The following is a 27,731-nucleotide window of genomic DNA, read 5'->3' as shown; positions in this document are numbered from 1 at the left end:
CAGTCGTTCAAGAATTCCCCAACCCCTTAGTAAACGGAGTAAATTGATTCGATTCTAATTTCAACCGTTTGAGTTGTATATCTCGCTCTCTTGGAAAAAAAAAGAAAAGAATTATTTTGGGATAGGCCCGGCGCTACTTCTTGGCTAAGCCGGCAATTCTCCCTTCGGTCACTTCTAGCAGGCGGAGGAAGGCGTGCGCGCGCCCGGGCCGAGGCAGGGAGGCGGCCGCTCGGTTGGCCTTTCCTCGCCAAGGGCGGGGCGGGAGCGAGGGAGGCGGAAAGGAAACGAAGCGGGAGTTCTTCGCCGGCGCTCCGGCTGGCAGCGAAGACCTGGCGGGTCGCTGCTTCTTCGCTCTCTTGAAAGGGAGAGAAACCCAATTTGGCTGGAAGCGATTCTTCCCTGGAGAAATCCAGGAAGTCGACCCAGCGAGCTTAGCGGGTGCGCGCGGGAGTTTTCCCCGAGCCTGTCCCGCCAGCTGTGGGACCGGGGCAGGCGGCGAGCTCCCAGTTTGCCTGCAGCAGGCTGGCAAGAGCTCCGCTGCAGCCTTCCCAGGTTGCTGAGCCAGGTGAGAATGAAGCAGGGAGCGGTCAGTATGGGCGGCTGAAAGCTGCCGAGCGCGCCGTCGATGGCTGGAGATCGCCGGGACCGCCTCGACGACTCCTCTCCTATCCCCACCCTGGACACTCCCGAGTCTTGGCCGGGTGACGTCTGCCATGGGCTCGCCCTTCCTCTTTGGGAAGACTCCTTGAGTCCTAATTTCTCTCAACGCCGCAGGGAGCTTCTCTCCTAGGGAAGTGGAAGGGACGAGCGACGCTGAACCCGGCTCTGCCGAGGGAAAATGCGAGCCGGGTGGTTGCTGGCCGGTTTCTCCGTGCTCAGCCTCCTCACTCGAGGTTACCTGGCTGGGGCGACGGCAGAAGACTCCGAGGGATCGAACGGGACGGCCAAGTTGGAAGAACTTTCCCCTTTCCAGCCCCACCTCATCTTCATTCTGGCGGACGACCAGGGCTTCAGAGACGTTGGTTATCACGGCTCGGAGATCCGGACTCCTACTCTGGATAAACTAGCCGCGGAAGGAGTTAAGCTAGAGAATTACTATGTCCAACCAATGTGCACCCCGTCCAGAAGTCAGTTCATCACTGGGAGGTAGGTGATATGGGGGTGTGTGTGATCATTAACTTGATCTCAGTGACCTTGTCTGAAAAAAAGATTTTTATTTTATTTAATGAATAGATTAGTCTTTTTTTTAAAAAAATAGTTTTTTTATTTTTATTTTTTAATCCCATTTATATCCCGCCCTTCTCCGAAGACTCAGGGCGGCTTACAATCTAAGCACAAATCAATGTGCTTAGCAATAGCCTTCATTCTATGTATATGCCTGCTTATTAGGGCTTTCGGGGGGGGGGCAAGCGGCATTTGGTGTGCTTATGTCCTCTTTTATTTCCCAAGTGCTCTTTGACAACACCACACAAATTTGAGGACATTCTAAACATCAATTTAGCATAATTCTAAATATGACCGCTCAGAATTAAGTCTCATTAGATTTAGCGGGTGGGCTTACTTCCGGTAAACTGAGAATCTTATTTTGCTGATGAGAGAATCTTACGAGGTCGTTTTCTTTTTAAAGCATCACAACTCCACATTGTTTGTTACAGACTAACATATCACACCTGGAAATGGGGACTTATTGGAAGCCCAAATCAATACCTGTACTTCATTAAATCCATTCTTTCTTAGGTAGATGTAACTTAAAATTACTGATTTCATAATATTTCGATAGCACCTAATTTATATAATTCCATGTTTTCGTCACTCTGTCCATGTCAGTAGTATCAGATAGCCCAGTTTATTTTTCTCAAACAGTATTCATTTTTAGAAAGTATAAAATTTAAGTAGTATATAACAAAAATACATAATAAAATAATAAAAAATATCAAATTAAACAATCCATACTATCAAAAAAGAAAGGAATGGAATGAAACAGAAAAAAACTACCTTATATATTAAACTCACAATCATTACCTTACAAAAAAATTGACATAATCTTAATGGAAAACATTATTGTATAATATCATAAAACCTATGCCAAAGAAGGACACATCAATTCATTCTTTGATAAGTATGAAACAGATAAGTTACACATTTTCAAAGGCAGTCTTTACTATCTGGAATAATGTCACTTTTCCAATTTTTCAGTGGTACAATCATACTTCCTCGTGGACAGTTATTCCAGAGCTGTGGTATATAATTGAATATCACATTAATATCTTTAATATTTAAAAATTTCCCCATAAAACCACTTGCATACAAAAAATATAATTCCTCCCAAAGTGTGGAAAGATTCACAGGATCTTTCTTATTATTCAGCTGGTATCAATACCATTTAAATACATTTAAATACCAATACCATTTAAACATGTTTAAGAACATGAATCTATTGATGGGACAATATTGAAGATTTCAATTCTGTAGCCCAGGGGTCTCCAAACTTGGTAATTTTAAGACTTGTGGACTCCCAGAATAGGAAAGCATCACATATGCTTCTGAAGCAGCCAAAATTTCTGGCCAGAATGAGCCATTAAATGTGTTTAAGTTGAAAATATGGCCACTGTTGTGAGTTCAGATGACCCAATTCTCTTTAAAGTCAGGAAAAATCCTTAAAAATAGTCTTATATAAGAATTTACTAAAGTTGTTATCCAGGCCCCCACCCATACTTTCCAATAAAATATTTATCACCTATTTTTAAAGTAGAATTTTTCCAAAGAGTTAGATTCATGATCAGAACCCAGTCTGCACCACAATATAGCCCAAGGATTTCTCCCAGCCTGTAGTCCTGGAAATAAGACTCCTTTCCCACTAGATGTTCTAAGAACTTATATCATGATTGCCAAAGGTATAAATAATAATTTTCCAATGAAGGCCATGATGCACTAAATTTTGATTTACATATTTATGACTGATATAATTTAAGTGCAATGATATTTTTGCAAATCAGATAAATTAAACCATCTTTCCTCAAATTGTAAGTAGTTCACCTAATGAAAGCGTTAGTGGACTACCATCCCAAATAAATTTCCTAAGTAACCTATCAACCTGAAATTTTTTTTTGCTATTAATGCTTCTAAGATACTTCTAGATATTTCTAAGATCATACATCAAATAAGGGAAAATATACATTTTAATAAAATTATTGTTACTCTCAGACACAATGGAATTTTAATACATCAATTTACAGTTAATTTTTTTTTAAGTTTCAACATATTTTTACCTATTTAGAAATCTTTTGGGGGAATATGCCATCCCAATTAATGAATATAATCAGTGGAAATCACAAAACTCAGATCTTTATACTCTTTACATACTGCAATGATATGCTGAACAGGGGTCTTCAAACTTGGCCCTTTTATGACTTATGGACTTCAACTCCCAGAATTCCTCAGCCAGCATGCCTGGCTGAGGAATTCTGGGAGTTGAAGTCCACAAGTCATAAAAGGGCCAAGATTGAAGGCCCTGTGCTAGAGACTGAGGAAAGTAAGCAAGATTTATCCCAGTTAATTTTATAGCCAGAAAATTTTCTAAACTGCTGTACTACCTATATAAATTATGCTGTGTATTTATTGCAAAATATCATTGGGCTATAAAAATAATATCCCACCAAAGCAAAATCCACATTGCCCAAAGGTTCCCATATAATCCTAGCTAAAGGATCAAGGATTAAATTGGAAAGCAAGGGTGGAGCGGCAGCCTGCCAGATACCACACTGTTGTGGTTTCTGACACTCTAATGTAGCATGGCAAATAATACATCTTAATCCAATGAACAAAACCCCTTAGAAAACCAGCAGAGCTAATTACTTGCTTTGAAAATTTAATCTGAACTAAATCAAAGGGCTTTTCTGAAACTATAGATATTAGTAAACTGAAGTCCCTTCTGTCTTCAGCTATATCTAATCAATTAATAAATATAAATTGCCTGTGGGAGGGAATTTTCTGAGGAATGGTAACGTGTAAATAGAATGGAAACATACAGTAAAAGAATGTAGCCTTGGAGTGTCCAGCTCACAGAAGTGTATCACAATATGCCTATGATAACCCACAGACATGTTTCTTTTTTATTAAGATATTTTTTAAAGATAGTAACAGTACAAGGGAGAGAAATAACTTGAGATCTATTACTTAATTAATATGTATGCTTATATCATCTGTTACCTCTGCATATGTATGCCTGCATCATTTTCTTTCCTTTCTGAAATATATAAATATCAGGGCATCTCTTTGCAGTGACTTTCACTCTTCTTTTGTTAGACCCCCTTCAGTACATACTGTCGAAAAACCACTATAATGATCCTTGATTGTTTGCCTTGGGTTCTGCATTTAATGCTTGTTGATTTTTTTATAAGCCTTGACTGGGAGAGTTGATTGCCTTCTGTAACCACCTAACCAATAAAGTAGTTAAAATCATACTATCCACATTATTTAATGAAATAGACCTATCACTTATGTATAACTTAATATCTTTACATAGTTTTAAAATCAGCCTTAGATATACCCCATAGAACAACAGCATCATTCTTGACCTGGTTTTATTTATACTGCCTGTCTTCCTGGGAAGGAAACATAAATCAAGGCCTTTGTGCACCATGAGGTTTTCACCTGCAAAATTAAAGTTTCAAGTGGATAAATGAAAGCTAGGATCGTTTCATCTTAAAATCTTAACTCCTTTTTGTGGCATTATTTATGGATTATCTAATCGGAAATGTGTCATCTGAAAGATATATAATTTTGCCAAATTTCAAATCCAATAAAACTTGATACAGGGGGAACACATCAATATACAGTTTTAACATACTTGGCATTCTTTTCCTCAGGTTGAGTTCATTCCATAATGGTTCTGGTTCTCTATCAACGAGGTTCAGGATTTCAAAGCAATTCCTGATGTTCTCCTTGAATTTCTGAAAATATACCTTTAGGTTTATTTCTAAAGTATTTCATTTTGAACCAATTTCAAGGGTCATGTTTGCTCTTAAGATAATACATCATTGGAGATGAACTTATTAACTTTAATTCCTGATGATATTTTAAGTTGTAGAACATCTCCAAAGAGACTTTGCTTGACCAAGTCCAGAAAAGACCATAAGCATCTTCTAAAAATGTTTAAATATGCTTACTATCAAAATGTTATCTTCTATATAAACATCTATTTATTTACTTACATATGTTAAAAATAGTTCTGGTCTCAGTTGTAGAGAAAAAATATCAAAGTTTGACTACTTTTCTGTGATGTTCTCAGATCTTTGAAGAATGCTAGAGGGCATGCTTAAATATTCTCTTCATGTAATTAATATTACTGCCAGTCTTACACACAGATCTGTTGGAGTTTCTAATGCTTTCAATGTCATATACTACAATTTCAAATGCTTATTAGATTTATTACTAAGAAATGTATTCCCATATAATTGTTAAATTATAGTTGTAGATATCATTACAGTCTCAAGGAGCTGCCTACTGATATGTATGTATATATGTGTGTATATATATTTAAAAAAGAGATTTCCTTTATTAAGATTCATTTAAATTTCTCATTCCGTGCCTACGTTTCTCCACCATACTCTTAACTATTTGGGTTAATGCCATTTCAGTGAGTTCTCTTTACAACATTGTGCTCAGGTTCACCTTACCTCTCTTCATTTATTGTAATTCACAGATGGAACAAAAATATAAAAAATATAGATTTATTAGCAGAGAAACATTTAGATGTATAACAATTGAGAAAGTCACTTAATGATACAAAAAGATTTAAGAATAATTATCTAAGAGCATAAAATCTATTGTAGTAATTGGATAACAAAGTAAGAAAAAAAATGAGAAAATTGATGTTTCTTACATGAGATCTCTGTATCAGAATTGTGTGATTTAACGATTCATGAGCGAGCGAAATGTAAATGGCTCTTGAAATGTCAGCAAATATTCATAGCTGTAATATTCAAAGCAAACAGAAAATCCAGAATTTTAGTCAAAAGAAGTTAGTGGAAATAAAGTGATAGATGGACTCCAACCTAAGTCAATACAAAATAAGAAATGATGGGGCAAAACCAATAAACACTCCTGATTTTAGCCATAACAATGTTAAATTATAGGTGAGTTATAACAATGTTAAATTATTGGTGAGTTATTGGAGGGAGTTTTAAATTGGTTGGTTGTTTGATTGGTTATGCTCCATCAAGTCAGTATCAGTTCTTAGTGATCAAAAAGGTAAATTTTTATTGAGGAGGATGTGTTTCCAATATGATCATTCAGGTCTTCCAGTAATGCACCAGTCACTGTTGTAACTGAGCTCATCTTGCTGCTGCTTGTCCTCCCTATTTTTTTTATTACTTTTTCCAAGGTTTATAGACACCTCTAAGAGGAGAAGTCTTCTCATATTATATTCAAAACATAATTTTCAGACTGGCTATTTGTGCCTGAAGTGAGAATTCTGGACTGAATTGGATTTTTTTCCCTTTGGTTGTCCATGATATTCTCTGGAGTCTTCTTGAACACCAAATTTCAAAAGTGTCAATGCTCTTTTTATTCTGCTTCTTCAAAGTCCAACTTTTGCTACCATAGACCATTGCCTGCATGACTATTTGTAGGTATCGACACATTTCAGCATCTTGGTATCTTTCCCAAGGCCTTCAGGTCTGCTCTACCAAATAGTAGTTTGTGGTGTATTTTTCATTGCTGGTTCCTTTACTGTTGATAGTTAATACTAAAAGGCAATAAATCTCTCTCTCATACACTTTTAGTGCCTCCAATTAGTTCGATATTTATATTTAATCTACTCCCACTTTTTCAATGTACTCCATGGCTTTTTCTACTACTGCATTTCTCAAGAATGTTCATTTTATAGCACTTGGCAGAACACATTTTTCTCTGCTGGAAGTATACAATATTATGTCAAATGACAATTGTTAGTGCAAAATATGTGTTCACTTTCACATTACTTCCAAAATAGCTACAATTGAGTACCCTTTTGTAAGAATACCTCTGCTTACTTATAGCAAGAATAATTCATGCCTATCTTTTTTTCATCAGATGAAAAGTCTAACTTGACCATTTAACTTATTATGAATAATGGACATTCAGATTTTTTTATAACAACATGCAATATAGTAGAGGTTCCACCCATTCTTCAGTTCCTAAGAAGTGTCAGTCATACAGTATTTGTAACGTTACAATGGGTCCTTCCAATTCCTCTCATTTCTTTGAAGATGGGTGTCTTATAGTATTACCATGAATGGAATACTTGACAAAGTTCATTGGTTCTTCAGTTGTTGAAAATAAGGTGTCCTAATCAATTTCATGTTAAAATATCCCTATATATTTTCCTCTTCAATTTAGAAGTCTTCTCTTTAACCTGTCCTGTATCATTTTGTCATTTTGTTTTCAGTTCCATACCAGGTCACTGAATAACTCAAAATAGCTTTAGTATCTTAGCAATGTTCTCTTTTTTTGCTGACAGGTTTTTTTTATTATGAATACCGCGAAATATTTACTAGACTAGATTAGTTTAGTAATCTTATCTTGACAGTCTTTTTAATTGACTGACAGTCTGACATTTCAAAGGTCTTCAGAAAGCAGAAGTTTGAGTCACAGATACTGTATCTTATATTCCGATATGTTTATTTAGGTAGTTTTGTTGGACTTGTCTTGTTATACATGAGCAAGGTTCCATTAAACAGGGTGGAACGTGTCCATTTTATAGTACCAGAGCCATTTAAACTTACCATTGAACTCCTTTCTTCCTATACTTGTGAACTTTCCACCATATGAAGCAAATTGTATTGCGTAGAAGGGAACCAGATGTGTGTTGGATTGTGAGCCAAAGATAGTGTGCTTTCTGGATATAGCATATTTAAAATATAGTGCTTTATTTCAGATTTTTACTTTAAAAGGCTAGAAGATGTGTTAAATACAATTTCAGTATTCCATTGCATTAAAAAAAATAATCCATGAACAAAAAACCACAAAAACCTAGTGGTAATATGTCAAGAAACAGGGAGATTAAAGAAATACAAAATACATTGTGAGCTTTGTTTTACAACTTGGGCACAAAAAATATTTTTTCAACATACAATATCTGTTATTATGTACATCTCTCAACAGAATGGGAGAATAATTGGGAAGCATTCTTTTTCCATCTTTCCTCTGTCTACAACAAAAGTAAACCAATGTTTCAGGGGAGTTAATGATGGCAGTTGTCTCAGGACACACATAGGCTCCTTCCACCATTCTCAGGTAGGAACGCCTCTTATAATTTCCAACAGAGCCTTGGGGCTCCCAGCAACCCTAGGAAAGTTGAGTGGATTAGTTCTGCATATTTATAAGCTCAGCTATTTCTCCAAAGGAAATATTGCATAACACTTTTGGAATGTTCTTTTGGGAGATACTGGGTAATGTAGCTTCCCATTGATGGGGAAGCTTGCCTTGCCTTTTTTTCCTGTAGGATTTCCTACCCACTTCCTGCAAGAGCCAAGACGTTATGCTGCCTCTCATCCACCTCAACTGAACAGCTTTGCCACTTCCACAATAAGAGCGAATATGGTAGCTATTTTTATTTTGTACCCTACAAAAGACTAACGTAAACAGGTAAAGAGTAGAATTGGGATGCTGTCTGTCTCTTGTTTTTCCTTTGCAGAACAGTAATGGTTGCTGTTGTATCATCTTAAGAAATTACAGGTAGTCCTCAACTTACAACAGTTCATTTAGTGACCATTCAAAGTTACAAGGGCACTGAAAAAAGTGACTTATGACCATTTTTCACACTTATGACCCTTACAACATTCCCAGAGTCACATGAATAAAATTCAGATGCTTGGCAACTGACTCATATTTATGACGGTTGCAGTGTCCCGGGGTCATGTGATCCCCTTTTTCGACCTTCTGACAAGCAAAATCAATGGGGAAATCAGATTCACTTAACAACTGTGTTAATAATTTAACAACTGCAGTGATTCACTTAACAAATGTGGCAAGAAAAGTCGTAAAATGGGGCAAAACTCACAACCAATCTCTCTCTTAACAACATAAATTTTGGGCTCAGTTGTGGTTATATATGAAAGACTACCTGTACTATCAACAAATTCCAGATGATTGCAGGTGGATATGAGCTGTTTTTAAAAGAAGTTTTCAATTTTAAAAAGAAGTTCTCATAAAATCAGTCTGACATCATTGCATGAAAAGATTTCAGAGCAGATCATAAAGGGAGTGATTTGTAAACACCTTGGAAAAAGTGTCGTAATTACCAGAAGTCAATCAGCATAGATTTCTTAGAAATCTTGCCAGACTAATTTTTTTCTCTTGTTTTTAAACAGCTGTTTGGGAATGCTGTAGACCTAATATAACTTGACCTTTGCAAAATATTTGACAAAGTACTCCACAACCTGTTGATAAGAAAGCTTTGATTTTCAGATAACATAACACCAGATGGGACAGCTAATAGCCTAAAGATGGAAAGAATATTCAAAATAATCTTAATAGGTTAGAGAAATGGGCTAAAAGTAACTAAGTGAAATTTAATAAAGACAATTCAAACACAGAGATATGGGATGGATATATCCAGCTTGTGTTTTTATGTGGGTTCAGTTTCTTTGGAATTATTTAAGTGGAGGCTAGAAAACCATTTCTTTGGGATGCAAGCATTTATTTCTTGCATTCATCAGGGGATTGACCTCTATCAACTAAATTCTAATTTTAAATTTTAACTAAATTTTATACTAAATTTTAATTCACATACATACATACAATGGTTTATTACATTGCTTTGGGGAGGAATTGTTTAAGTGGAGGCTAGAAAACCATTTCTTTGGGATGCAAGCATTTATTTCTTGCATTCATCAGGGGATTGACCTCTATCAACTAAATTCTAATTTTAAATTTTAACTAAATTTTATACTAAATTTTAATTCACATACATACATACAAGGGTTTATTACATTGCTTTGGGGAGGAATTGTTTAAGTGGAGGCTAGAAAACCATTTCTTTGGGATGCAAGCATTTATTTCTTGCATTCATCAGGGGATTGACCTCTATCAACTAAATTCTAATTTTAAATTTTAACTAAATTTTATACTAAATTTTAATTCACATACATACATACAATGGTTTATTACATTGCTTTGGGGAGGAATTGTTTAAGTGGAGGCTAGAAAACCATTTCTTTGGGATGCAAGCATTTATTTCTTGCATTCATCAGGGGATTGACCTCTATCAACTAAATTCTAATTTTAAATTTTAACTAAATTTTTATACTAAATTTTAATTCATATACATACATACAATGGTTTATTACATTGCTTTGGGGACCGGAGAGAGACAGATATCTCATCTATATCCATATCATGAATGTACCTACATGAACTCCTACATGTGACCATGTAGGCTTCATCTATTCCCACCTTTTCTGCTGGATTTTTCAGCCATGGTGCTGAATGGCTCTATGCATTGATACAGTCATAGAGGTGATACTTCAAGAAACACCATTTTTCCAGGAATTCATATTGATATCAGGAGAAACATAAATTTGTAATAATTCTGACCATTCAGAATTACTGGAAAGGAATATATCAAAATATTCAGGGAATTGCAAAAATAAAATTTCAGTTTAAAAGACTTTGTAACCATTCATTACAAATGATTCATAAGAGTATGAATGAAAAGTATCACAATTTATTGAAATAAATGCTGATAGCAGAAAGAAAGTGGCACAATACTGGAAAAACAAAAATCTTGCCAATCATATGATACTGAGGCAAAATTGGAGAATTTTGTATTGGAAGCGGAATGGGAGGGAAGAAAGGAGAGGAGAGAGGGAAGAGAGCAGAGGAGGGGGAAGGAAGTAGGAAGGTTGGAGGGAAAGAGGAGGAGAAGTGGTGAGAAACGGGAGGGGAGTGGTGAGGGAAAGAGGAGAGGAGAGGAAGAAGAGGGAAGTAGGAAAGAAAGGAGAAAGGGAGAAAGAAAGTAGAGAAGAGGGAAGAGAGAGAAGGAGGGTGGATACAGTGAAAGGGGAAATGGACAAGCAACACCCAAACTTACGTGTATGTATTTTATGTATGGTGATATATTTGTTGACTTGTTTGTGTAAGAAATGGGAAAATAAAATTGAATATTAAAAAATATATGAGGTAATGGTGAAAGTGACAGTATATATTTATAACTGGAGTCTAACCAAATTCAACAGGAATGGCTCCCTTTTAGACAACGTATTACAGACCAAGGCAAGCTAAAACATATAAACATAGCTTTTGAAGATAAGAAAGAAATTAACAAACAACTAAAAGACTTAAACAGACATAAACACCATCAGTACAAGTTTAAAGACAGTATAGATATCTAAGTAACAATTGGTGGTAGGGAAAAATAAAAGGAAGAGGGTGAAAATATTATTCATTTATTTAATTTCTATATTTGCTCATCTCAACAATTGACTGTGGGTAGTATCCATCATAAGACATTAAAACAATTAAAACAAGTCAGTACAAGTGGTGAATGCTCCAACACTGGAAGTTTTTAAGAAGAGACTGGACAGCCATTTGTCTGAAATGGTATAGGGTTTCCTGCCATAGCAGGGGGTTGGACTAGATGACCTCCAAGGTCCCTTCCAACTTATTATCATCATCATTATTATTATTATTATTATTATTATTATTATTATTATTATTATTATTATTATTATTATTATTATTATATATAAAATATAAATGGCACCAAGTAAAACTCTTATCAGTAATAAGTCTATGAAACAGGGCCCTTAACACAGAGAAGTTGAATATTACTTTTTTACAATGTCCTTTTTTATTATACTATATATTTTTTTATTTTTTTAAATTCCATTTATATCCCGCCCTTCTCCGAAGACTCAGGGCGGCTTACAAGCTTAGCAGTAGCCTTCATTCTATGTATATGCCTGCTTATTAGGGCTTTCACACACACACCCAAGCGGCATTATTACAAAGTCAGCTTAATTGCCCCCAACAATCTGGGTCCTCATTTTACCTACCTCGGAAGGATGGAAGGCTGGGTCAACCTTGAGCCTGGTGGGATGCGAACCTGCACTAATTGCAGGCAGCTGGTGTTACTTAAGGAGGCATTAGCCCACTGCTCCACCAAGGCTCTTCTTACATATCTATTTTTTATTTCCCACTTCACTACAATATTTAAGCAATAATAGCACTAATAAAAGGCTTTTTATTTTTATATTTTTAGAGAAATTATAAAGCTCTTGCTGCTCTCTGAGCTTTGTTGTTTGCTGGCAGATATTTCATTACCTGGCTAAGTAATGTCATCAGTGCAACACTGATAAAGTTTGTTAGATCAAACCCTGAGCTTTATATATTCTGCCCTATTGAAAGAAAAGAGAGCAGAACTCTGTGTACAAAGAGCTCAAAGCTGCAAAGGTGATTCTTTTACCATCTGCATCTCCTTCCCTTCATCTTCATTCCTGAAATATTCTATTTTATTCCCCATTCGCAAGGGAAGTAGTTCTGTGCAAAAGCTGCTCTTTCTTAGCAAATATTTTATGTGTGTCTTTGAGAGTGCTTTATCTTTGGGAAATTCTCCCACTTTGCTATGGCAGGAAAGCTAAAAAAGGAAATCTTGGCTTGCTTCTTTCTTTCTCTTTCTTTTTCTTCCTACAACTGAACATTGCATAAAAGGAATCGCTGTCCGCAGCCTTTCCCTTGCCACTCTCTTTGAACTACTGCTTTGTTGTTTCTTCACTCCGACTCTCTGAATTCCATCTGTCGCTGAAATGAATGTGCTAAAATCATCATAGATTGTCTGCTTATTATCTGATTGCTTGGAATACCACTACTTCAAGTATTATTTCAAATATTGTATCAATTGCCAACTATAATTTTATTTTTGACTTCTAAAACATGTCATCCAGTTTAATAACCTAAAGAGATCAAAGTCCCAAAAGAATTGGCACTACAAAAGACTCTAGTTCAGTGATGGAAAGTTTTTGGGCTCAGCATGTCAAAAATTCAGGAAATGCCTAACTTGACTCTGCAGGTGTGTCAACCCCCACTGAACAAAATGGAAGCAATTGTCTATCTCTTGTGGGACTTCCAGAGGGCCTGAAGGCCATGTGAGAGCACATCTGATCTTCACATGGCCTCCACAGCCTCCAAACATCACATGAAACAGGGCATGTTGTTAAAATAGTTGTTGTCAGGTCTTAATGAATACTGGCATGTCACCTAAAGTTTAATGGTGTGTCTCCTTTAACATGTGTTTCATAAATTCACATCAGTGTTCTAGATTACAGTATAGTATCCTAAATAGTAGAGCTACCTGGGCTTTATATTAATTCCTTTTTGCTAGCTCCATCTTTGTCAGATGTCTGGAAACCTTATTTATCAGACTCTTTCTTACCTTTCTCCCTGCCTTGGTTGTGTAGAACTGTGTGAAACAAAGTGCTTAGAACTCAGTTTCTCCTTGCTTGATTCTGTCCAAGAACATCATTCTTGTTGGATGAGCTTAAGAGCTCATTTAATTTGCTTTGGCAACTGGCTTTGGAACTGTTCTATCATACTGAATATTCTATAGTGGTATCTGAATTGACTTCTCTCAACCATCAGTTAGTTTTGCTAACAGTGCAAAACTGTTTTATGCAGCTTTTTTTTTTACTAATGCTAAGAGTGGAGTTAGCAGTTCTACAGCATGAGCTTTATTTTTTGGACTCTTTGTCAGGACCCACCCCAATTTACATCTTAGGAAATAAGGGCTCTTGGAGCCGAGTTGTCCAAAAGGAAATTTTTTTACTAAGGATAAGATTGGTTGTGGAGATATGAGAAAGGATCTGATCATGAGTCACATTTCAAATCTATATAAGCATTCCCGGTTCAACCCACTCCCCTCAAAACTCCATTTGGTTAGGATCCCATCAATTTGGTTGTCAGGTCCTTCCGTGGGAAGAAAGGAACTTCATGCATTCCTTTGTTGATTGCCTTCTTCCTACAGCCCCAACAGACAGATCACTCCCCCCCTTTGTTACCCCAGATCAAAGGTTCTTTGAAAGCAGCTACAGATAGACTGAATAAACAATCCCCCCTCCTTTTACCAGTATGGCAGAATCCCGGTAGGCACAATATTTTAACCATACATTTATGAATGTGATATCAATGGATTCTGACACTCTTTTTATGGGATTGCTGTTTGATGACTGTAGAGAATATAATGAGTCTTAACACAAATGACACAACCCAGGAAGTAGGAAGTCTTGACTCACTCTTGGTATCAAAAAATGCAATTCACAGAATATTTATGCACTGCTCAAAATGTGGAAAATGAAAGCTCACATGACTTATCAGAAAGTTGCCAAGTCTATATAAAATACAAATTTTTATTTCATATCAGCTATACAGTGATCTCTGCAATGTCTCCATCACAATTTATGAATATAATAAGAATTTACATTGTGTCTCCTATAAAGTTATAGACTAAGTATCTCACATATATAGACAGCTGGACAGAGCTAAGTATAAATATTCTGCCTGGAAAAAATACATATAACACAAAGGTAAATTTTGTTTAATGACATCAGGGGAAAATGAGTAGGGAAAAAGTTTAATTGAAGGCTAACTATGATGTCATTGAATTAAGAGGTGAGTATCTACTGGTAATATTTATTAGATTAACATCTTTAATATTACTATTGTTCTTTATTGTCCAGGGATACACAACTCTTGCTTACTAAAAGCACACTTGCTTTTTTCTCCTTCTTAAATGCAAAATTAAGAGTGGAGGAGAAACTGAATAGACTTTTTAACTGATTTAGTAAAATGCCTGCCAAGTGATCTACTCACTGAGTTGTTAGAGTAAGGTGCCGTAATAACAAACAATGGTAGCTAGTCTGAGAGAATAGAAGGAAATATAATTGCATTTGCAAAAATTGTCGCAGTCCTAAGATTCGTTTGGATGTTTGGATATTAAAACCAAAAACCATTTATCTATCTTTCAACTGCTAGAGTAATCAATATTTATTCGGTCAGTGACCAGAAAAGTTTAAAAGAACAAAAATAGAGCAAATCAATATAATAATACATGAACAACTAGAAAAGTAAATCATATTATAACTCTTTGATGTTCTATTACTATTTAATGCAATTCCATGGGTGGATATAAATCTAAAACATTGATCGGTATAAAATAGAAAACTGCTAGAGTTGAAAATCTAGTTTCCAAAACATTTGCAAAGCAAAATAAAAAAGGACTTTCCAATTAATTTAATCTGTTTACCTTGTCCCTCCAAGAAACAATCCTCAATATAATTTGAAGGAGTATATCAGTCTGTTTGGGTAATGTAAATGCATACAAAACTGGGTCAGATGATTCAAGTACTTAGTCTTTAATGTCATGATACATTTCAGCTGACTTATTTCAATCCTTGTTCTATAATGATGTATTCAAAAAGGAAATAGATATTTCCAAAAAGTCAGTTTACTCTTTCTCTTTCTCTCTCTCAAACACACAAATACATATATAAATAAGTATATTTAATATTTTATTTATTAAAAAAATATGGCTGCACAACTTAAGGTGACTCCAGGAGGCTTACAAAATTCCAGTACAAAACCCAATATATGATACTTTTAAAATTAATGTTGAGCTTGTTCTTGGAAATGAAGCTAATCTCCTCTGAGATAAAGTAATTTCATCTTGCATGCGTACATCGTGTTTGTACATTTGTGTTTTCAATAACAGAAAGCACCTTCTTTTATTATACCTGAAAATAAAAAGAAATTAGGTGTAAATCATAATCTTGTCCGCATATCACTTTTATTTTGTGATAATACTTTCCTAGCTTGGCATGCATCCTTACCCAAGAAATTGATTTCACAAATATTTCAAAAGCACATTGACCTAAATAGCTAATTCTACCACTGTTTCATGATCTAAATCAGGGGTAGGCAACCTCGGCTCTTTTATGACTCCTGGATTTCAACTCCCAGAGCTGAGACAGGAATTCTGGGAGTTGAAGTCCATGAGTCATAAAAGAGCCGAGGTTGCCTACCCCTGATCTAAATGAACCTGCCCACTCCCCATCTAATATTTTCTATTGGATTGCAACTCTCATCAATTTCTGCTAGCATTAATTATCTAGTTTTTCAGTTAGAAAATTCTGGACTTTAGAATAGTAGAGAATAGTTGTTTCATCAAAAAAAAAGGCAGGAGATAACCCTTGGAAATAAGGCCTTTTCTTGTCTTTACAATTCTTTTCCCATGATCTTTGGAACAGTCTCCAACAACTCCAGGAATGAGCAGAAAAAATATTGTCCCTGAATTCCTGGAGACTTGCAATTTATCAGTTTTGACAGCACTAGGTTAGATGGCTTGAGAATCTGACTTAGAAGGAAACGATCTCCCAAATGTCTTTTTTATAGCTTTTCAATTTTTTTATTTTTAATGTATCAGTTAACAATTATTTTATTTAAGAAAATAAATATTGGTTTCTTTTTATTTAAAAATGTTTTGCACTATTATGAATTTAATTGGTTGTTATATGTTTTAAAAAATGGCAATGTATTTTTATAAAATGTAAACAACTGCCATACATTGGTCAGGACCTAGAAAGTCAGTACTGCTAGAACAATTTAAAATGCACAATGATCTGGAACAAATTAGGAAATAGGTAAGAAACACCCCTGAACAAGATCATGTTGCCCAGGTAAGTTTCAGACAGAATAAGAAACCTTTCAATATCTGTTCAGAAAGTGGTAATTCACTGCAAGCAAAATTTTTCAACTTAATGCTACATTTGATAGGCCAGAATAAAAGTTTCTCCATCTAGCCTGAACAGTTTCTGATGAATATATATTGCAAATATTTCTTATAGTGCTAGTGGTTCTATAATAGAATACAGAGCTAATAGAATTACCGTATATACTTGAGTATAAGCCGACTCGAGTATAAGCCGAGACCCCCAATTTCACCCCCAAAAACTGGGAAAAGTTGTTGACTCGAGTATAAGCCGATCCGCCGTTCTGCATGCCTCAGAGGCTGGATCCGCGCTCTGCAAGCCTCTGCCGCCAGCAGAGGCTCGATCCGCCATTTTGCAAGCCTGAATACACAGGAATACCCTGTGTGGCCGCGGCTCTCGGGGAAGCCCTGGCTGTCCGCTTCCTCACTCCACGCTGCCATTCGGGGCCCGCGCGTTCCCCGGGCAAATCGCGGCGCCCAGCAGGCGAGGAAACACGCCCGTTCCAGTCGCCCCCCCTTCCCTCAGGAGACGCGAAGCAAGTGACCGCCCGGAGCTTACCGAGGACTTGCGCGCGGCCGAGGCTTCGGTACTTCCAGGATCGCGCGCACCTCTCCCAAGCCGCCGCCGTCCGGAGACCTGCCGAAGTTTGGGGAGGTTTGGGGAGGTACGCGCGCACCTCCCCAAACCTCCCCAAACGTCAGCAGGTCTCCGTTCCTCCGCGCAGACCTGCCGACGTTTGGGGAGGTTTGGGCGCCTCCCCAAACCTCCCCAGGTCTCCGTTCCTCCTGCCGAAGTTTGGGGAGGTTTGGGCGCCTCCCCAAACCTCCCCAGGTCTCCGTTCCTCCGCGCAGACCTGCCGACGTTTGGGGAGGTTTGGGCACCTCCCCAAACCTCCCCAGGTCTCCGTTCCTCCTGCCGAAGTTTGGGGAGGTTTGGGCGCCTCCCCAAACCTCCCCAGGTCTCACTATACACATTCACCCAGAAGTGACTCCCTCTGTCCTGACAGGGGATTATTCCCCTCCAAGTACATCTAGAATGGTAGTCAAAAGAATTGTTAAGTAGTTTTTACCTTTCACAAATCTCTTTCAACTTCTTTAGTTGATTGCTTTGGCATTCTTCTGCTACATCTGTTAGCTTTTGTATAAGCTTAGGAGGGGGAAAAAACAGATATGTCATAGACTGTACCAGCCACACATTCTGTTGATAAGTATTGCACAGATAGTCTTCAGGTTGTGACCCTAATGGAGACTGCCATTAAATAATGTTAAATGAACTGCCTCAAGTAATGACCAGCCATACGTATTCTCCTCAGTGCATTCATTAAAGAGTGCACTGGTCATTAATTGAGGGTGGGGGAGATCCTGGGAGGCCTAATGCAAGCACCAGCCCGCCTGCCTCAGGTCTCCCCCACCCCCAGATACTGGGCTTCAGCACAGCTGGCTGTCTTGCCAAAGAGAAACATCTGGGAAGGAAAACCCTGTCTTACCTCTTTCCCAATTCTGCCTCTGCCCTTCCTCCTACCAAGGTGTTCTGGGACTAGTTCCCTAGCCTTTTGGAGCTTTTGGTGTTCGCCCATCAGCTGTCTACGGGGAGGCAACAAAGCTGCCTCTCTAGGCTTTGAGAAAAGGCCCCTTGCACAAAAGGCAGCTTCAGGACGAGCTTCCAAAAACCCTTTCCTTCCTTAACGCCCTCCCCACCTTCCCCCAGAAAGCCATATTTCTTTTTTTTTTATTGAAAATTTTTATTGAAGTTACAATATTATCCCCTCCCCAACCCACCCCAGAACCCCTCCCCCTCCCCCATATTTCTTCAATAACAAAAACATAAAAAGCTGGTTGGGATGTACTCGCTGATTTCCCCCCCCCCTTTTTTTAGATGCTAAAACTAAACTCTCCCTCTGCCTTCCAACCAATATCCCTTTTTAAAATCTTACCTTGGCTCCAGATGGAAGAGTAGAGGAACTAAGCTAGTAAGGAGAGAATTTTTTTCTGCAACTTTTTACTCCTGAAGTAGTAGTAGTAGTAATAGTAGTAGTAGGAATAATAATAATAAATCCCTAAAAGTTGTGCCAGAAAATGGAGGACGCTGGGTCTTTGCAAGTTTTAGCTGTCTGTCAGACTGCCTGAAAAGGGTGGCCTTCAGGCAGCCAGGCGGACAGCTAAAGCTTGCAAAGACCCAGCGTCCTCCATTTTCTGGCATAACCTTCGGAGATTACTTTAAAAAAAACACAAAAAAAACTTCAGAGGAAAAACAGCTGCAGAAACATTTTGTCTCTTTGCTGGCTTGGTTCATCTACTCTTCAGCCAGGAGGGAGTCCAAGGCCTAGAGAAGGAGAGCTTTGCAGCATCCCTATGGACAGCTGATGGGCAGACAGCTGAAAGAAGCAGGCAGGCAGGGCGCGGAGGAACGGAGACCTGCAGGTCTCAGACGGCGGTGGCTTGGGAGAGGTGCGCGCGATCCCGGAAGCACCAAAGCCTCGGCCGCGCACAAGTCCTCGGTAAGTTTTTTTTGTTGACTGGAGTATAAGCCGAAGTGGAATTTTTCAGCCCAAAAAGTGGGCTGAAAAATTCGGCTTATACTCAAGTATATACGGTAGCTGAATGATAGCTAATTATTAACCCATACAAAAGGTTGTTTCATGCTAAATCACACAACTAATTTAGCCCAGGTTCAGCTGTTTTTTGACAGTGGCTTTCCAAAATTCTGCTATGTTATAGTTGGCATTCACTGAACAACTTTCCCCAATTTGTTATTGGTCAGATGCACTGCCTACAGCCCTCATAATTGAAATTTAACTTAGCCATTTGCTGGAGGACATAATGTTGTGGAATTTTATGTGCAATGGATAGGCTTTTAAACAGATTTTTTAATCAATTTGTAGTCGTCCAGTCTTTAAAACTTTAATCTTGATAATATGCTGTTGTTTTTCCTGGAGGAGCACTGAGCAGTTTAAAATTTTAATGAAGCCTACCCAAGGGATAAGGGACGCGGTGGCTCAGTGGGTTAGGACGCTGAGCTTGTTGATCAGAAGGTCGGCAGTTTGGCGGGTCGAATCCCAAGTGCCGCGTAGCAGAGTGAGCGTCTGTTACTCGTCCCAGCTTCTGCCAACCTAGCAGTTCGAAAGCACGTAAAAATGCAAGTAGAAAAATAGGGACCACTACGGTGGGAAGGTAACAGCGTTCCGTGCCCCTTTGGCGTCTAGTCATGCCGGCCACATGACCACGGAGACGTCCTCGGACAAGTGCTGGCTCTTTGGCTTTGAAACGGAGATGAGCACCGGCCCCTAGAGTCGGAAACGACTAGCACGCATGTGCGGGGGAACCTTTACCTTTACCTTTACCTTTACCCAAGGGATATTTCAGCAGAACATTCATATGTGCGTATAATAATTGCTTTTATTCTATCCATATTATGAAATTGTCACAAATAACATTTTTTCATTTGTAATATCTCGAGAGACCGTTATTATTTTAAATGTCTAAATGATTTTTAAAAATACTCTGATAACAGCTAACAGATAACAGCTAGTGATATATAATATGTGATTCACCAATGGGAAACATGCTTAATGAGATATTAAAATAGCTGGCGGAGTCGTCCTTGCAGATTAGAATAAATTCCCAAATTAGACACTCTCTCTGAAGAGTATTCCTTCAGAAGATTTGTGCCCAGGAGATAACAGAACAGGAAAGAAAAACAGCAGCTGGAGTGATTAGGGCACCAGAACAGATCACCTGAAAAAATGTTACAGTATTTGGGGTGGTCTTTAATTAAAGAAAACACAGTAAAAGTGTACAGGCACAGGTAGTCCTCAACTTATGACTACTTGCTTAGCAGTTGTTTGAAGTTACGATCTACCTGAAAAAGGGCACTTACAACCCAGATCCAAAGTTCTGATAGCACTTTGGACACTCAGCAGCATAGCTGCCTTCATGGCCATTTGAATTGTCCCATGATTACATGATTGCATTTTCTGCCAGTTTTGCTGAAGATCGGCACTGCCCAAAACCCATAGCAAACAATGGGGTCGCACTTATGGTGTCATTTTCATTTAAAAACCACAGCATTCACACTTATAAACACGTTTGCTGAACAACCACTACAGAAAACATTGTAAAAAGGGGTCGGTCACACATGACTGACCTGTTTTACAACTATCATGATATATGACCATAATGGGCAGGCTCAATTATAGTTGCACGTTGAGGACTATCTGTTGTCCTCCCTTAACGAACAAGTCACTTAATAATTGTTTGAAAATGCAACAACCCTGGAAGGGGGCTTTATAGTCTATAAAGCACTTCCCCCATCATAGAATGTCACTTTGGGCACTTATAACCAGCTCACATTTACAAGTGGTTGCAGCATCCGACAGCCACATAACTATGATTAATTATGGTCTTATTGTTGTTTTCCGAGGAAAAAAACGGGAAAAAAGTCCATTGGCTATGCTGGATTTGGTTGCAAAATTAAGTCAGGACAAGTAATGACCACCTCAGCTTACAAGCTAGGTTTCAGGCCCAATTGTGGTTATAAGTCAAGGACTCCCTGTATGCAGGTCAGGTCTGGAATTAAAAATACAAACACATAGTTTTTGTCCCTTGTTTTCAGTGCTAGAATAGAGAGTCGAATGTTGAAAACAAGTGTGGAGAAATTTGGGGGCATAGTTAAATTTTTGGGATGTGCTGCCATCATATTTGATGGCAAACAATTTAAACTAGCCAAATCCATGGGTATAATTATGCTATTTTTAAGTATAAAGGTTCTTTTTTGCCTCCTGAGTCTCAGGCAACAAACTTTTACCGTCAGCTGATGGAAATTATCAATGGAAGGTTACCATCCAGGGCACAGTGCTGCCCATGTTTTGTGAAATTCCTGAATGCATTTAATTCTTTTATTTAATAGTAAACAATAATAGACCCAAATTCTACATATCCTGTAAAGTTTTGTTTATGACTGGGAGGCAAATGGAACCAGTACAGTCCTTAAATTACTGTTGCTTCCATTAGCTCATTATATCACATGAGTTATTACTCTTTAAAATATTTCAGTGCTCCAAGTACTCAAGCTGTTGCATATGAACTCAGAATAGAGTTTAGCTAGATTTGGTGTTGATAGGTAGGAGCACTGGGTTTTTTTTTGTTTGTTTTTGATATACAGAGATTCAATACAATACAGCTGTAAAATTCCAGGAAAGATCAAGAATATATTACAGCAGTCCTCTTAAGACTGCTGCAAGAATTCCTTTAACCTTTTCAAATATTTATTTTTGACAAATACATCATCTTATGTAAAAGATATCAATTAAAAATAACAAGATTACACGAATGGACTGCAGGACAGCCTTAGAGGAAAGAAATAACAACATAAATGACTTTTCAAAGCAAGACAGTAGATTTAAATCACTGCTTCTGCAACGTTTTGAAAATGTGGACTATTACCGTAAATACATTCAGAAAATGTGGGCCCTGCCTCCCCCTACTTTTATCTTTAAGAGCACGGACTTCATGCTTTTCAGTGAATGAGGTACTTGTGTTTGTATATTCCTTCCATTTTCAAAGTGTTATTCAGTCATCCATTTGCATCTGTGACTTGTTTGAAATAATTTCACTGGTTTTTTTAAGTTTGTCTTTGTGTCATTGTATTGTCACCTCTTTTTTGAAAGCCTTTCATTTTTCTATGTATTCTCCCTTGACTTTTCCCTTTACATTATGCATTCAAAATATTTAACCTTTAGTTTCATTATTAATGCTTCTAGTGAGCATCCTAGTACTGAATAATTGGTCTTTCTAGCAGTCCAAGGTGATCTCAGACATTTTCTCCACCATCACAATTCAAAAGCATTATTTTACATTTTGTGTAACTTGTAACCAAAAATGTAATTGCTACAATGTCATCTGGGTGACATAGTGCTTATTCCATACAAAATAAACATGAGGATTCCTTGCATATGTTCCATATATTAGTTGGAATGATAACTGGGCTGTTTTTGATTAAAGATATAATGTATATTTATGCATGTGAATAATTAAAAACTCTGGAAGTTTTTTTTTAAAATCTAAACATTCCAAGCTTCTTTTTATAGGTTTTTTTGGCAGTGGTATTTGTACAACTAGCTCATAAGTGAGCATATTCTTTCTCCGATTGCTTTGCTGGGGTTGGATGGACAGGAAGATCTGCTTTTATTTAAAGCTCTCATTCTACAGGAAATGAGCATGACAAGTCAGCATCAAATTCCATCCAGCTTTCCTTTCTAGTGTTCATATAGATGCCTGTCTTCTGTAAATATAGTTTTTTTGTGTATTTGAAGATCCCATAATTATTTAGACTAATAAATGAAGTCACGGGGATTATTTCTTTTAATCCACCCAGTAAACAAAATGGTCTGCATGGATTACTATTATTTAAAATATTACAAAAATGTAAACACTGTAATAAATAAATAAAAACAATAAAATGCAAATTATACAGTAAGGTACAATTTTTAGCATAGGAAACAAAATGGCCACTATTCCAGTTACCGGTAGATCTTAAAATCTTAAACCCATATTGGTTTTAAAACTGTAAAAATGCCTGAGAGAAGAGAACTGGCTTTGCCTGGTGTCTGAAAGACATTATGCCAAGCATACCATCTTGGAGAAAGCACAATATTGGTGAGGTTCCATAACTGAGAAGGTCTCGTATCTACCCTCCATGTTACTTGGCAAAGAGCCTTCAGAGGATAAAGAAGGAATGCCTTTCTTGACTAAAGTGTTTCAGCAAGAATGACTCTTCACACAACAGATCCAAAATCTCAGATCTGGAACCCAGTATTTAGCTTGAGAATCATAAGGAATGTATGTGGGCTTGCTTCCAGGTAAAGATGGATAGAACTGTGCTCCTAGCTCCATTGTGCATTCCATCCTGTTTATGATACCTGTTTACATTGTGTCTCCTTTATCTAAGGCAGACATGTCAAACACAAGGCCCGGGGGCCGGATCCGGCCCACGAAGTGGTTTCATGTGGCCCGTGAAGCCATCCTGTAAACAGTGAGGGAATGGCCCCCACTGCCTTGGCCCTGGCTCAGAGACCCTCAGATCTGTCCCACTCCTGCCCAAGCCCCCATAGGCACCCTTGATGCGAACGATGTAGAGCTGGCCATGCCCACCCAATAGGCCCTATGCACTCTAGCCTCGCCCACCCAGAAGGCCACGCCCACCCTGGCCATACCCACCCGGCCCCGAGGGCAACCGCAATGCTGATGCGGCCCTCAATGAAATTGAGTTTGACACCCCTGATCTAAGGTGTATTTTCTTTCTTTCTTTCAGGTATCAAATCCATACAGGTCTTCAGCATTCTGTCATACGGCCCACCCAGCCAAACTGCCTGCCTTTGGACAATGTGACACTACCTCAAAAACTGAAAGAAGCAGGTTATTCAACCCACATGATTGGCAAATGGCACTTGGGCTTTTATCGTAAAGAATGTATGCCAACTCAACGGGGGTTTGATACCTTTTTTGGCTCTCTTTTGGGTAGTGGTGATTATTACACTCATTACAAATGTGACAGCCCTCGAATGTGTGGCTATGACTTATATGAAAATGACAATGTTGCTTGGGATCACGACAATGGAATGTATTCTACACAGATGTACACTCAAAGAGTGGAACAAATCTTAGCCTCCCATAACCCCAGAGAACCTATATTCTTATACCTTGCATACCAAGCTGTTCACTCACCACTTCAGGCCCCGGGCAAGTATTATGAACGTTATAGATCAATTAATAATATCAATCGGCGCAGATATGCTGCTATGCTGGCATGCTTGGATGAAGCTATCAACAATGTGACCCATGCATTAAAGCGATATGGTTATTATAGCAACAGTGTTATAATTTACTCTTCAGACAATGGAGGCCAGCCAACAGCTGGTGGAAATAACTGGCCTCTCAGAGGAAGCAAGGGTACTTACTGGGAGGGAGGGATTCGAGCCATTGGCTTTGTTCATAGCCCTTTACTTAAAATAAAGGGAAGTATATGCAAGGAGCTTATACATATAACTGACTGGTTTCCAACACTTATTACCTTAGCGGAAGGGCAGATTGATGAAGATATACAACTGGATGGCTATGATGTGTGGGAGACCATCAGTGAAGGCAGGCGGTCTCCAAGAATAGATATTTTACACAATATTGATCCCATATACACAAAAGCCAAAAATGGTTCTTGGGCAGCTGGCTTTGGAATATGGAACACTGCCATTCAGTCAGCCATACGTGTAAACCACTGGAAACTACTAACAGGAAATCCAGGATATGGTGACTGGGTCCCTCCTCAATCTTTTAGTAATGTTGGCCCCAATCGCTGGCACAATGAACGGGTTTCATGGACAGCTGGTAAAACTGTGTGGTTGTTCAATATCACGGCTGATCCTTATGAACGAGAGGATCTTTCTAGGAAATATCCAAGTATAGTCAAGCAGCTGCTGCGAAGGCTTTCCCAGTTCAATAAGACAGCCGTTCCTGTTCGCTACCCACCTAAAGACCCCAGGAGCAACCCAAATTTTAATGGAGGAGTCTGGGGCCCATGGTTTAAGGAGGATAAAAACAAGATATTAAATAAAAATAAACTAGGTAAAAAGCAAAAGAAAACCAAGAAGAAATCTAATAGGCAGCAAGGACATTCCTTGAATTGCCTTATAAATCAATGATTTCAGCTGGAGTTTTATGCTGCAATTCTTATCATACTTACCTTCGTCAAAAGCATTATAGGCTGACTTCCAGGTAAAGGTGTGTAGCCTCAGGATGTCACTACTGACATGAAAGTGAAATGTTCTCCAATATTTGTAATTGAAATATCAACACTAAAATGTCATTTTTGCATTCCTGCAGTTTTTGTTTAGGCTTTAATTGGAACAGAATAATCCATATGTAAGATGTGGTTAACATCAACACTTATGCAGAGAATTATAAAGTCTTATGGACAAGTGATATGTTTTGCACTCATGACTAAATCAACCCCAATTTCCAGGACACTTGACTATAGGGTCTTGAACTCAGACCCATCTGCACATTTAATTAGATGTGTAAAATCTCCATTGGATTAAAGAAAATAGACCAAAATGAAAAAGATAAAATGTTAAAAAAGAGTTTGGGGTTATCTCCTAATTTTGACTGGATGAAGCAGATTCAGACATTGCTACCAAAGTAACTTAAATAAGTTGTAAAAAGGCTGCTTTAGATTTTACCTGGCTTTCAACTGGAAAAGAATTTTTTTCTTTTCTAGAATGTGCCAGGCTATAATTCCTTCCAATAAAAATAAAATATACACAAAACTTCGTATAAATGGTTATAATTACAAAAAGATGTAAACTGAAATCCTGGATTAGATGATGGGTGCATGAGTACACTCAAATTACTACATTATCCACAAATAAGTTGGCAAAGAATGGCAGTCATGTAATACACCAAGTACTGCTAAGGAATATCCTCTATGTAAACTGAATACACATGATGTCTGAGATCACTATTAGAGAAATCTGAGCATGTTTTCACTGAAATGTATGATTCAAGATTTAAATACAAGATTCTACTTGAATCTGTTAGACATTTAATTCAATAACCACACAGGCATCTAGTAATAACCACAACATAATAAAAAAAACTTACATTGTGATATTACAATGTAACTCCAGCCTTTCATAGTTGGTATCCCTACATGTAAGTCATGTGATTTGCACTGCATTATCACAACATATTATCGTTTACCTTCATGCAGATGTGTCTTTTGTCATGGAGAAAATCTAAGTCAGGGGTTTTCAAACTTGGCCCTTTTATGACTTGTGGACTTCAATTCCCAGAATTCCTCAGCCAGGCTGGCTGAGGAATTCTGGGAGTTGAAGTCCACAAGTCATAAAAGGAGCAAGTTTGAAGACCCCTGATCTAAGTGGTTGCTAAGAATCAACACTGATTTGATAGACATTGTCCATTAATCTATGTGTCTACTCAGTAATAAACTCTTAAGGGGCAAGCATCAAAATGCCAGCATTTTGTTCAAACTATAAAATCAAATGAAAATCTGTGGATTCAAGGTTTCACCCAAATAAATCCTTGAGATATTTATATATATATCTTTAAGTCCCAAAGTAAAATGATAGCATCATACTCTCTCCATTGTCTATCAAAGAACATATAGATAACTATTTATATATTTATTATTGATTTATTGATAATTTTTCTTTCTACAGTTGTGAATATTTAAAATAGTTAAACTGTATTTATTTTAGATTTTTTTTTAAAAAAAATCCTACTTTTATTATTTTTATAAATAACTCAAGGTGGCAAACAGGTGGCCTAATAGTCCTTCCTCCTCCTATTTTCCACACACCAACAACTCTATAAGGTGAATTGGACTGAGAGAAAGTCACCCAGCTGGCTTTCATGCCTAAGGCAAAACTAGAACTCACAGTCTCCTGGCTTTCTAGTCTGCTACCTTAACCATTAGATCAAACTGGCCTATATTTAATAAAAAATAAATATTTGAGGCAACATTGCTAGTCCAACATTGTTTTAAAAATAGAAATATATCATAATTGCATATATAATGCACTACAATGTAACATTTACAATGACATAAAAATAGTTTGGATATATATGCATCCTAGAGTTCAAGCTGTAAACTCGGTCACTTTAGACTGAGCTAGGACAAGATATAGGAAATACAGGCAACAGCAGAAAAAAGATTTTATGTTGACTTTTGACTATAAATCAATAAATGTTTTAATCTGAGGGGAAAGTAGAAAAAGTAAGAGCATACAAACTGGATACAAAGCTGGGTTGGATTATACTACAAAATAGATTTGTCTGATAAATGGTATGATGTAATAAAAGGAATATAATGTAAATTTAGGGAAACATTGGAGGATCAAAAAGGTCATAGTAAAACTGATAAAAGGAGCAGAATAAATCCGAGTCTCCCTTTCAACAAACCTTCCTAATGAATTCTATC

At 37.6% G+C, this 27,731-nt stretch overlaps 1 protein-coding gene across 1 annotated transcript; it reads left to right on the top strand.

Annotated features, from left to right (window-relative positions):
- Window positions 1-527: 527 nt before the first annotated feature.
- ARSJ (arylsulfatase family member J) lies at window positions 528-25,952 on the top strand. Its single transcript, XM_081332268.1, has 2 exons — window positions 528-1,146; window positions 24,051-25,952. The coding sequence occupies exons 1-2, from the start codon at window positions 839-841 to the stop codon at window positions 25,432-25,434; spliced, it is 1,692 nt and encodes a 563-aa protein (XP_081188394.1). The 5' UTR covers window positions 528-838; the 3' UTR covers window positions 25,435-25,952.
- The last annotated feature ends 1,779 nt before the right edge of the window (window positions 25,953-27,731 follow it).

The sequence above is a fragment of the Vipera berus genome, assembly GCF_964194415.1.
Source record: "Vipera berus genome assembly, chromosome: 7".
NCBI classification, from domain to species: domain Eukaryota; kingdom Metazoa; phylum Chordata; class Lepidosauria; order Squamata; family Viperidae; genus Vipera; species Vipera berus.
This window is presented reverse-complemented; position numbering and strand designations above follow the sequence as displayed.